A 12,876-nucleotide genomic window follows, 5' to 3' on the forward strand; every position below is an offset into this window, starting at 1 on the left:
ACTAAAATAACGAACTGAAATAGAATGCGGTGACGTGAAGCAAGTACAAAGATGCTGTGACCGGCAGCTATTTCAAAGGCAATGGTACCTTATATCTTCAAAATCTTATCACCGGCGACCAGAAAATATAAGTACAACTTAATCTCATATAAGATATAGTCGGTCAGCAGTTTCAAAGCCTTCTTAAGGATATATTAATATTTTCCTGATATCTTTTTTTCGTTGTCATACTGGAGGCCAGTTCGTTCCGGGGGTAAGTCCTTTACGCATTGCCAGTCAGTTACTTTAAACTCTTCCACAAAAAAGTAATCTTTTCAAATCCGGCTTTTCAGTCAACGTTTTTGAGACTTGACCATAAATCGTTTGAAACTAACTCATTTACTATCTCTTTCAGCATGCACCTCCGTCGAAGACTACCGCTGACCTTTTGCAAACTCATTCCCACCCGACAGAGATACGTCAAAATCCCAAGACGAACAATGGTAGACCTCTGGTATGCGAGAATGTTGCAAACCTAGTAGGAGAGGAAAGCCAACGGTGTCACTAATCATAGACTATTTTGCGAAAAGTGTACAACATGAAAGAGATGTAGGGTGAAATTAGAGGAAAGTGTTATCTGCAGTGTGGATATGGATAGACATTTGAGCCGCGCCATGAGAAAACCAATATAGTGGCTTTGCGACCAGCAGATCCAGACCAGCCTGCGCATCCGCGCAGTCTGGTCAGGATCCATGCTGTTCGCTAACGGTTTCTCTAATTGCTATAGGTATTGAAAGCGAACTGCATGGATCCTGACCAGACTACGCGGATGCGCAGGCTGGTCTGGATCCATGCTAGTCGCAAAGCCACTATGTTGATTTTTCTCATGGCGCGGCTCAATTTTAATTTTAATAGCATTAGTTTGATATTATTCTGGCACTGAGTTTATATTCAATAGAGATAACTGACTTTGTAACAGGACTTGTGTTTGTTGTTCCTACGAACTGCAATAAATAATAAGACAGTTGCATGCCAACTAGAAACCAACTTATTTTATGCATAATAGTGTACGAACTCGCATGCCAACTGGAAAAACAACAATTTATTTCATGCATAATGCATAATACATGACTATATTATACATGAACACGGAATAATTTATTTGTATATGCATCAAACATGTATATCATTTATTTATTGTAAAACAGAATGTGAACACAAATATGGGAATACAAATTTGAGAAAGTGTTTGTGGTAATATTAATTAACATATTCAGGATGTACTGTATCGTCATGTTCAACATGTATAAATAACAGGATGAGTCAGAATATGAAATGCATGTAAACGCAGTCAACTAAGATGTGTAGAATATCAGATGTCCACGGCAAAACTTACTGAAGAGGTTACTTTTGTTGGCTTCGGAGCGTGTTTAGAGCACAGGTCCACCAATACCCGCAGTCCATCATTTATCAAGGAAGGAGGCCGGTAAAGCATGTGGCACATCCAGTGCAGTCAGTTAAAAGTGACGCATGATATGGATGGGGAATCAAACAACTTTTGGTTCTCTTTCCACAACACAAACGTATTGGGAAGAAAACAGATGATTATTATGATCATTAGTGCTTATGCTACAAAATCCATGTCACATTTTAAAATTGTATGATAACACAGGCAAACATTTGAATTTGAACAAATTTCGACTGAAGAAAAAGATCGTATCTGTGACTTGAAACCTTTTCAGACTGCATATCATGTAATTTAAGATACAATAATATGGTAGATAGGTCATAAGTAGCAGATATGACAATTGTAAAAAGGCGCAAATACAATTTCGTAAACAGATATCAACAGTGAGAAAACTAAAACAAATCATACATTTTTTTTAGTTTGCTAAAAATGCTGTTATTCACTTACGAGTTTTTATTTCTGTGGCGTCATAATTTAAAGTAGTCCATTAACATTTTTGGCTTTTAACAACAGACGGACAGACGTTCAAATTTTGCGAAAAAAGAAAGCAAGATACTTAGACAATTTCGATTTAGTAACTATGAATTTCAACTTTTATTTTAGTATATAAAGTTTTGACTCGAAATTTCGAGCAAGAAACATGCTTGCCAGAGATAATTAGCTAATGGCTTATGACTGGGATCAGCCTGCGAGAGCAGCATTTGGAGCTTAACTGACATACTTATGGCTGGGAACACCTCGCATATTTATGACTTGGAGCATTTGATATATACAGTGTATCTATGGAACTGGGGGACTATTTGCATACATACGACTTGGAACATTTGACTTACACGAGAATGGGAGTAGCGTACATACTTATTTATGATTGACTGCTATTTGCTTAGTAGACTGAGGGAAACTTGTATACACAACAACTTTTCTAACTCATCACCTGTTTTTTTTGTTTTTGTTTTTTTTTATCTCTGACAAGTTTTGACAGATTTGATTGAAAATAGGAGACAATGTTTTGTAATACTGAAACACAGCAAAGATAACAACGGAATTAAACTCAATTTAGCCGTAAATTAAAGGCTATATTCATGTCACCCTTAAATGAAAAATCCCGTAATCAAGAAAGTATACTTTGAATTATCTTTATTCACACAGGGATGAAATTCAAATAATGATTAAGCGATCTCCGTCTGCCTGCCGGTCGTTAAGTCTGTCTCAAAGTTTGTCCACGCAGCTTCTTCGACACCACTGGACGGATTTGCACAAAACAAGAGTAAAAATTGCCAAGCCTAGTTGTGGATGTCATCGGTATATTCTGGTTTGATGATTTTCAGCGGAATTACAGCTCTTGTTTCATTAAATTGTATGATGTTTTGGCCACTTATATTATTGAGCAGATTCCCACTAAACCTTACAGGAGTGATCAGTGTCAGGCTTCAGTATGCATTTTGTCCGCATTTTCCGGTTCGATGATTTTCAGCGGAGTTATGTCCCTTGATTAATCAAATTTCATGATGTTTTGGCCACTTATATTGTTGGATGGATATCATCAGACCTTACAGGAGGGATAAGTAGAAAACCTAATTGTGCCTGTTCCGGTTCAGTGATTTTCAGCGAAGCTATATATGGACTTTGAATTTTTGTCGTTTACCTTGTTCAGGCAACTTATCACTAGGAGGAACTATACCAAACTTCTCAGAAGTGACCATTGCCAAGCTGAAATGCTCACATTGTGGATATGTTCTGGTTTGGTGTTTTTCAGCACAGTTATGGCCCTTGATTCGTTAATTTATTCATGTTTTAGCCACGTCTCTTACATAATTGGACTGATTTTCACGAAACCTTACAGGAGTTATCAGAACGAAGTCTTATCATTAAGCAAATTATCGTCATGTGACGGTCCAGTGATTTTCAGGGGCTCTATGGCCCTTTATTCGTCTATTTTTTATGATATGTTTGCAACTTCTGTTACACCATTGGGCAGACTACTATCTTCATATGACCAAGTGTTAGAGTCTGTCATACCAAGTATCTTGGGCTAGATCTTTCTTCTGTCCTAAACTATAACACTCACATCTCGAGAATAACAACACATGCTAACTCTTGGATTATTCTTACATTGCATGAAGCGTGATTATTCCCGTCTTCCGAGTGCTACAGCGATGCAAGAAGATCTTTGCTGGCAGTCTTTAGAACATCGGTGATTAGACTTCAGACATTATGTTTTTCATGTTGCAGCAATCAGCCGTCCATCTTATATGCATGCATCTGTCGGACTAACCAGGTATAATCACGTTGCCTTAGGTTATCAAAATGACTCGTTTCCCACATAGTCACCACTTGGAACCAACTTCCTAGTAACATCGCAACCATACCTGCCACTGACCAGTTCAGCAGACTGTGGTAAAGATTCAATATTAGTCCGGTGTACGATGTTTTCACATCCACGTTTTACTCTGTTCTTATTAGGTCTACTTGACCAGAATGCTTTCAAAGTTTCACTGCAATATTTATTACCAGGTTCTGATTATTACTCTCACTCTTCACACTGATATTTCCAGCATGCACTTGGTCCAGCCTGTAACACTCGATGTGTTGGTAGTATGCAGAGATTGATGAATATTTACATTTATTTATTTATTTGGGTTTTACGGCGCACCAACACAGTATAGGTTATATGGCGCCAAACAGGACTACAGATTTTGGTTTCACATCTCATTTACATCGAAATAAAAACACGAGGTATGGAATCAAAATTTGCATACCTGCTGTAATCATAAAGTTACAGCAAAACCAAGTGTTAAGACCCTATTAGTCGCCTCTTACGATCATGCAAGGGTAAGGCAGTGGTTCCAATTCTTTTCATACATAGATCGTCCCAGAACCACATGGGGTGAATATTTACATTTGAAGTGTATTTAAAAAGTTCCATGAAATAGGTTTTCCGCAATGTCAACTATGTAAACAGGGTTTCATATCGTTCAAATGAAAAATAATCAAATAAAGTATCACTTTTCATATGATTTTAGTCTGTTATGTTGGTGGAACTTAAGATAGTTCTTGAAACAAGAGACCCAAGCGGGCCAACGTCGCTCACCTGAGGCCGACTTTGACCTAATTAGATTTTGCTTGTGACAAAGTATTAAATTTAAAAAAGAATTTTTTTTTTAAATTTTAAATTAAAAAAAAAAAAAAAGACTAGTAGAAGTATTACTATTTTTAGCTCTAGCGGCCCCTGAAAGGGACCAAGTGCCCCCATATGAACAACCTTGGGAGAGGACCATATAATTATGCTACATACAAAGTCTGATGAAGATCCATAAAGTAGTTCATGATAAGAAGTTGTTTAAAAGGTATTTCTATTTTTAGCTCTAGCGGCCCCTAAAAGGGACCAAGTGCACCCATTTTAACAAATTTGGGAAGAGGACCATATACTGATGCCACAGACCAAGTTTAATGAAGATCCATCAAGCAGTGTATGGTAAGAAGTTGTTTAAAGCTATTTCTATTTTTAGCTCTAGTGGCCCCTAAAAGGGGCCAAGTGCCCCCATTTGAACGAATTTGGAAGAGGACCATATAACAATGACACAGACCAAGTTTGATGAAGATCCATCAAGCCGTTCATGAGAAAAAGTTGTTTAAACATATTTCTATTTTAGCTCTTGCGGTTCCTAAAAGGGGCCAAATGCCCCCATTTGAACAAATTCGATACAGGACTTTATAATGATACTAAAGAGTAAGTTTGATGAAGATCAATCCAGCGGTTCATGTGAAAAATTTGTTTAAATGTGTTTCTATTTTAAGCTCTAGCGGTCCCTAAAAGGGGCCAAGGGCCCCCATTTGAACAAAATTTGGAGGGGACCTTATAGTGATGCTACAGACCAAGTTTGATGAAGATCCATCAAGCGTTTCATATGAAGAAGTTTAAATGTTTTCCTATTTTTAGCTCTAGAGGCCCCTAAAAGGGGCAAAGTGCCCCCATTTGAAAAAATTTGAAAGAGGACCTTATAATGATGCTACAGACCAAGTTTGATGAAGATCAATCAAGCGGTGTATGGTAAGAAGTTGTTTAAAGGTATTTCTATTTTTAGCTCTAGTGGCCCCTAAAAGGGGCCAAGTGCCCCCATTTGAACAAACTTGGGAGAGGACCATATATTGATGCTTCAGACCAAGTTTGATGAAGATCCATCAAGCGGTTCATTAGAAGTGGTTTCAAGGTATTTCTATTTTTAGCCCTAACAGCCCCTAAAAGAGGCCAAGTGCCCCCATTTGAACAGACTTTGGAGATGACCAAATAATGATGCTACAGACCAAATTTGATGAAGATCAATCATGCGGTTCATGATAAGAAGTTATTTAAATGTATTTCTATTTTCAGCTCAATTGGCCCCTAAAAAAGGCCAAGTGCCCATTTGAACAAATTTGTGAGAGGACCATATAATGATACTACAGACCAAGTTTGATGAAGATCCATTTATGAGAAGAAGTCATTTAAAGGTTTTTCTATTTTTAGCTCTAGCAGCCCTTAAAAGGGGCCAAGTGCCCCCATTTGAACAAATTTGGAAGAGGACCATATAACAATGATACAAAGTTTGATGAAGATCCATCAAGCCGTTAAAGTCGTTTAAACGTATTTCTATTTTTAGCTCTAGTGGCCCCTAAAAGGGGCCAAGTGCTCCCATTTGAACAAATTTGATTGAGGACTATATAATGATGCTAAAGACTAAGTTTGATGAAGATCAATCCAGCGGTTCATGTTAAAAAGTCGTTTAAATGTATTTCTATTTTTAGCTCTAGCGGCCGCTAAAAGGGGCCAAGTGCCCCCATTTGAACAAATTTGGGAGAGGACCTTATAGTGATGCTACAGACCAAGTTTGATGAAGATCCATCAAGCGGTTCATAAGAAGAAGTCATTTAAGGGTTTTTCTATTTTTAGCTCTAGCGGCCCCTAAATGGGGCCAAGTGCCCCCATTTGAACAAATTTGAAAGAGGACCTTATAATGATGCTACAGACCAAATTTGATGAACATCAATCAAGCAATGTATGGTAAGAAGTTGTTTAAAGGTATTTCTATTTTTAGCTCTAGTGGCTGCTTAAAGGCACTACTTCTCGCATAGTGACCATCACCAAGCCAAGGTACCTTACTGAAACTTTTATAACGGTTCAAAGATTTTATGCCCAAGTGTTATCATTGTTGTTTTAGTTTACTTGTCCAGTTTTCAATGAAATATGCCAATATTTTACAGAGTTAACAACAAAAAACTTGGGTGGAATTACGAAGTTATTGTGTATATTTATGGCAAGGTGCCTCTTGTGTCTAGGAGCTACTGGCATTCTTTAGGATGGGGTCTAATTGGGCACAATCAACATACAAGGGACTGGAGAAACTGACTTGCAAAGCTATACATCTCAACTTCCAATAGTCAGACACTTGCAAAGCTATACATCTCAACTTCCAATAGTCAGACACTTGCAAAGCTATACATCTCAACTTCAGATAGACAGGTACATGCAATAGTCATAAATCTCAACTTTGGATAGACAACACTTGTAAAATTAAATATATCAACTTCAAATATACAGACACTTCCAAAGTTTAAAATCTTGACTTCTCAAATAATAAAATAAGAGAATATTTTTATCCATATTTTTATTTTTATTTTTTGCCATGTCCACAGTGATAAATGGAAATAGTTTCCTTGATTCACCACCATCATGATATATATAAATAATTTGATATTACATAATTTATAAGGTGATATTTCTATGATCAAGAACCAGTGAGGTTATGGTTGCTGTTTCATATAATACACTGTATAACAGGCAAGTTATACTTAGCCAATACTGTATGGCCCCTTTTACAACGAGAAAAATGTTTCAGATAAGGCAAAAGAAACATCTCCAAAGTGAAGATAATATTGTGATGTATATTAAAAAATCAAATTTGTTTCAGACCACATAAGTGTGCACTTTATAAAGTACTTAAATGCTGAAGAGTGAATAAATGAAACACATATGAGCCGTGCCATGAGAAAACCAACATAGTGGCTTTGCGACCAGCATGGATCCAGACCAGCCTGCGCATCCGCGCAGTCTGGTCAGGATCCATGCTGTTCACTAACAGTTTTTCCAATCCCAATAGGCTTTAAAAGCGAACAGCATGGAGCCTGACCAGACTGCACGGATGCGCAGGCTGGTCTGGATCCATGCTGGTCGCACACCCACTATGTTGGTTTTCTCATGGCACGGCTCAATTATGTAATTATGATGCTTGCTAAATGACTTTACTTGATAAACAGTATCAATCTTCTGGTAAATAAGAGTGTTCTATATTGCTTTTTGATAAATGGTACAGTTATGTCAGGATACTGTTTTCCTGGTAAAATTATACCATCCTTTATTAGATCACAAAAGTGTATCTTTATTTTTGTGAATCTTTATCTTGAATTACGACTCCCCTAGGCAGCGCTCAGCAAGTACACCAAAAAACGTACACTGTCTATACTGCCTACACTGAAAAGTTTATATTTTACCATATAAAACTCTTAGTTTATGCAAGATTTACAATTAAAAAGAGAACTTAGTATCGTGCCTATCACTACCTACCTATAACACGAGATTACGTGTGAGCAGTATGTATAAACATAAGGAGTTTAATCCCAACAACACACATAAAGACTTTGGGTGAGATTAAACTCTGTGGGGCAACCCCAAACTGGGTACGGGGCCCTCATGAGGCATTTTTAACCACCAGCTCTGGTCGGACACCTCACCTTTCAGTCCTATATTAACAAAAATTCCTTTTTTCTATGATTTCAAATATATCTTTTAATCAACAACTAAATATTTGCATATTACTGTAAACATGAACAGCTATCAGTTACAGTCCAACTGTAAAACTGAAACGAATAAACAAAATGTTGCTTGTACTTAAATGGTATTCACTAATAATATTAATGTAAATTTAAAGAAAAATTCTTCACCTTGTAAATTAAATACAGTTAACTTCAAGCAAGAGCTTCAATCAAACTGAATACTTGCTTCTATATTCAAATGTAGTAAAAGTGCCAGCTCAAAAATAATTACTTCACATGCAAGCTCTGGCACTATTTCACAGGTGCTTGAGGGGCAAACTCTAGAACCATTTCACAGCTCTCTATAACCATTTCAAAGGTGCTCGAGATGCAAGCTCTAGAACCTTTTCAAAGGTGCTCGAGGTGCAAGCTCTAGAACCATTTCACAGGTGCTTGAGGTGCAATCTCTAGAACCATTTCACAGGTGCACGAGGTGCAAGCTCTAGAACCATTTCACAGGTGCTTGAGGTGCAAGCTCTAGAACCTTTTCACAGGTGCTTGAGGTGCAAGCTCTAGAACCATTTCACAGGTGCACGAGGTGCAAGCTCTAGAACCACTTCAAAGGTGCTTGAGGTGCAAGCTCTAGAACCATTTCAAAGGTGCTTGAGGTGCAAGCTCTAGAACCATTTCAAAGGTGCTTGAGGTGCAAGCGCTAGAACCATTTCACAGAAATAATGTTTTAGAAGCTCTTTAGCATCTATTACTTTCACCACCACTATATTTCATCTGTCCTAACTGTTAATAAAGTTAAATAAATGTGAGTAAAGTCATATGTTTGCTTTGTATCACAGACAAAATATTTATAAACACACAGTGCTTATATATCTCTGCAATATTTTAAACATAAGATGACCACAATAATTCAAAGGCATAGATAAATCTGACTGAGATACCACGAACAATGAACAGTGAAAGAAGGTGTTTCTAAAAACATGAGAGCATTCTTAATTCATGAGAAAAATGTGCACAACTGTTAATTATTTACATTTAATCACATACTGTCTGATTTAACAAAATCATTCATACCAGATAAAGATAAAATTCCTTTCTCAAGTTTCAATAATTTCTTAACTAGTTACAACCTGGCTTCCGAGTTCAATCTTTCTCAAACATTGCTCTGAGCTACCAAACTTTTTTCTAACCAGAATCTAAAGTAGTGGATATATGGTAGATTGCACATAAAAATCATTCAAAATCATTTGTTCAAAATCTGTTATTCAATACTTAAAAAGACTTAAGAATCTTCTGGCAGTGTTCTGTAGCCATTACACTAAACCAACATGGTATATATTTACAGGAGATACAATTTGCTGTTTTAATTAAGCTACATCACATATTTTGTACATACAATCACTTCATATTATGCTATCTATTTAAGACATCTTTTAATATTGCCCCTGAAGTAGTTGTGGCTGGTGTATTCCGACCTGACCCAGGCGGAGTTCGGGAACTTTCTGATGGTGCCGCAAATGTTGGCAAAGTTTGTGACATAGACACCGCAGAACTCATCAGAAGATGTTGTGAACCTTGAGTTCCTAAAGTAGGTGTGCTACTTGTTGGCATAGCAACATGTCTTGGTGCCGTAAATGGATTATATGCCGGTTTATGTGTCTCTTTTTGTTTTTGTACATCTCGAACCATTTCCTCCGCAGGTAGGCGCACTGTTGGTGGTGGAGGTGATGACTCACGCTCCAAGAATTTGACAAACATCTGGGAGAAGGACTGAAATGATAAAGTGTTTTTTTTATTCACTAGTATTGTATAAATTGATATAATAGTAATAATAACAAAATAAAATATTTGAACATTCAATACTAAACATTCAAATGAAAGTCTATGCCATTATATATGAGGATTTCAATTTTGCTGATGATAAAATTTCATCATACAGCTTTGCCTCTATATTTTCTTTCATAGAAGAAATTGAAAAAATGAAGATATACAAGAAAATAATTCTATCCTGTCATTGGTTGGACTGACATATTCTAAGCTCAACTGTAAAGAAAGCTTTCAAGCTTGTCTGAAGCAATCTCAAGCAATCTCAAAGCTGCCATAGGCATGCCCCCAGCAAAATTGGTATTGTAGAAGCATTTTGATATATATTTGGAGATATAATCTATCCCAGTTATAAACGCTGCTTATGTAAATCATGTGCAAGCCCCAGACTTTGAGCCTAATAGGTGTTACTGTCTGCTTCCAGCATAAATCCAATACTGATTTGCATGAGAGCCAATCAGGTTCGAACCAGTGAGCTCGAAGTTGGATTTTATGACTACAGTGCATTCCTGTTTTGTATTAATATTAGTGAAGTCTTACATTGTCTACAGGTTTAGCTGGGGTAGCTCCTATAGTTGACCTTCTAACTGGGGTTGTTGGGGGCGAGGATGTTTTCTGACCCCCAGAGAACCTCAGAAAGCCTGGAACCCATCCCCCTCCACTGTGTTTACCATCAATCTGAAAACAAATACACATTTTCTGTATAAGAAATATTTTAAACAGGTGATAATACCTTCATGCCAGTTTTCATTTATTTCACAAAATCTAGTTGATATCTTTACATGTATGCAGGAAGACAAGACACCATGTTTAATACTAATGTTTCATCGGTTGTATTGGAATGAATTTCATGTTGTATCAATCAATTAATGTTTCTGCTTACAACTCTTTGTTCCCAATTACTGGACAAGGGACATAACTCACTTGGATTTGTTGTCAGAAATTGTTTCTACTGGACTAGCCATCAGTTTTATGTCAAGATTTGTTTTGATTAATTGGTATTTATTTTTTTTTACTTATTTGCCACATTAGAAAACAATATAAGAAAAATGCACCTTTTCAAAATCCTCTGACGAGAACTGAAGAACACCACCAATGGCTCGTAGCACCTCATGTCTGTTATTCTGTGGAGTTGTGAAATATCCCAGGAATAGATTCTTAATAACCAGCCTGAAGTGAAAGTGACAAAGAAATAAATATATGAGCCACGCCATGAGAAAACCAACATAGTGGCTTTGCAACCAGCATGGATCTAGACCAGCCTGCGCATCCGTGCAGTCTGGTCAGGATCCATGCTGTTCGCTTTCAAAGCCTTTTGCAACTAGAAAATGCTTTTGTAAAAAAGCGCATGTCACCCCCAATGCAAAGTCCTATAGGCAAGAAGTCAATAGGGGTCAGGAGCGAAAGTCAAAGAGACACTGATGGTTGGCTGCAATATGGATCATCTACTTGGCATGTCCAGTCATCCCGCTAAATTTCAACACTCTTGGCCTAGTGGTTCTCAAGTCACTGTTCAGGCTCCTGTGACCTTGACCTTTGATCAAGTGACCCCAAAATAAATAGGGGTCATCTACTCTGCATGTCCAATCATCCTATTAAGTTTCAACATTGTAGGTCAAGTGGTTCTCAAGTTATTTCCAAAAAATGATTTTACATGAACAGGCCACTGTGACCTTGACCTTTAATAGACTGACCCCAAAATCAATAGGGGTCATCTACTCTGCATGTTCAATCATCCTACGAAGTTTCAACATTCTGGGTCAAGTGGTTCTCAAGTTATTGATCGGAACTGGTTATCAATGTTCAGGCCCCTGTGACCTTGACCTTTAACGGAGTGACCCCAAAAACAATAGGGGTCATTTACTCTGCATGAACAATCATCCTATGAAGTTTCAACATTCTTGGTCGAGAGGTTCTCAAGTTATTGATTGGAAATGGTTTTCCATGTTCAGGCCCCTGTGATCTTGACCTTTAACAGAGTGACCCTAAAATCGTTAGGTGTCATCTACTCTGCATGACCAATCATCCTATGAAGTTTCATCAATCTGGGTTAAGTGGCTCTCAAGTTACTGATCGGAAATGGTTTTCAATGTTCAGGCCCCTGTGACCTTGACCTTTCACAGAGTGACCCCAAAATCGTTAGGGGTCATCTACTCTGCATGAACAATCATCCTATTAAGTTTCAACATTCTGGGTCAAGTGGTTCTCAAGTTACTGACCGGAAATGGTTTTCAATGTTCAGGCCCCTGTGACCTTGACCTTTAATGGAGTGACCCCAAAACCGATAGGGGTCATCTACTTTGCATGTACAATCATCCTATGAAGTTTCAACATTCTGGGTCAAGTGGTTCTTTAGTTATTGATCGGAAATGGTTTTCAATGTTCAGGCCCCTGTGACCTTGACCTTTGATGGAGAGACCCCAAAATCGATAGGGGTCATCTACTGTTTATGACCAATCATCCTATGAAGTTTCAACATTCTGGGTCAAGTGGTTCTCTAGTTATTGATCGGAAATGGTTTTCAATGTTCAGGCCCCTGTGACCTTGATCTTTGATGGAGTGACCCCAAAATCAATAGGGGTCATCTACTCTTCATGACCAATCATCCTATGAAGTTTCAACATTCTGGGTCAAGTGGTTCTCTAGTTATTGATCGGAAATGGTTTTCAATGTTCAGGCCCCTGTGGCCTTGACCTTTGTTGGAGTGACCCCAAAATCAATAGGGGTCATCTACTGTTTATGACCAATCATCCTATGAAGTTTCAACATTCTGGGTCAAGTGGTTCTCTAGTTATTGATCGGAA

The 12,876-nt window shown here is 37.7% G+C and overlaps 1 protein-coding gene across 7 annotated transcripts in view; it reads right to left on the minus strand.

Moving 5' to 3' along the window:
* Positions 1-7,077: 7,077 nt before the first annotated feature.
* Positions 7,078-12,876, minus strand: part of LOC123528468 (thyroid receptor-interacting protein 11-like) — a 79,894-nt gene continuing 74,095 nt past the window's right edge. For all 7 annotated transcript variants that reach the window (XM_053519051.1, XM_053519036.1, XM_053519046.1 and 4 more), the window contains 3 exons: positions 11,128-11,242; positions 10,613-10,750; positions 7,078-10,018 (listed from right to left, as the gene is read on the minus strand). In XM_053519051.1, the coding sequence (XP_053375026.1) occupies positions 9,662-10,018; positions 10,613-10,750; positions 11,128-11,242 (610 nt within the window). In that variant the 3' untranslated portion in view covers positions 7,078-9,661. The remainder of the gene's footprint in view (positions 10,019-10,612; positions 10,751-11,127; positions 11,243-12,876) is intronic.

The sequence above is a fragment of the Mercenaria mercenaria genome, chromosome 1 (assembly GCF_021730395.1).
Source record: "Mercenaria mercenaria strain notata chromosome 1, MADL_Memer_1, whole genome shotgun sequence".
Lineage (NCBI taxonomy): Eukaryota > Metazoa > Mollusca > Bivalvia > Venerida > Veneridae > Mercenaria > Mercenaria mercenaria.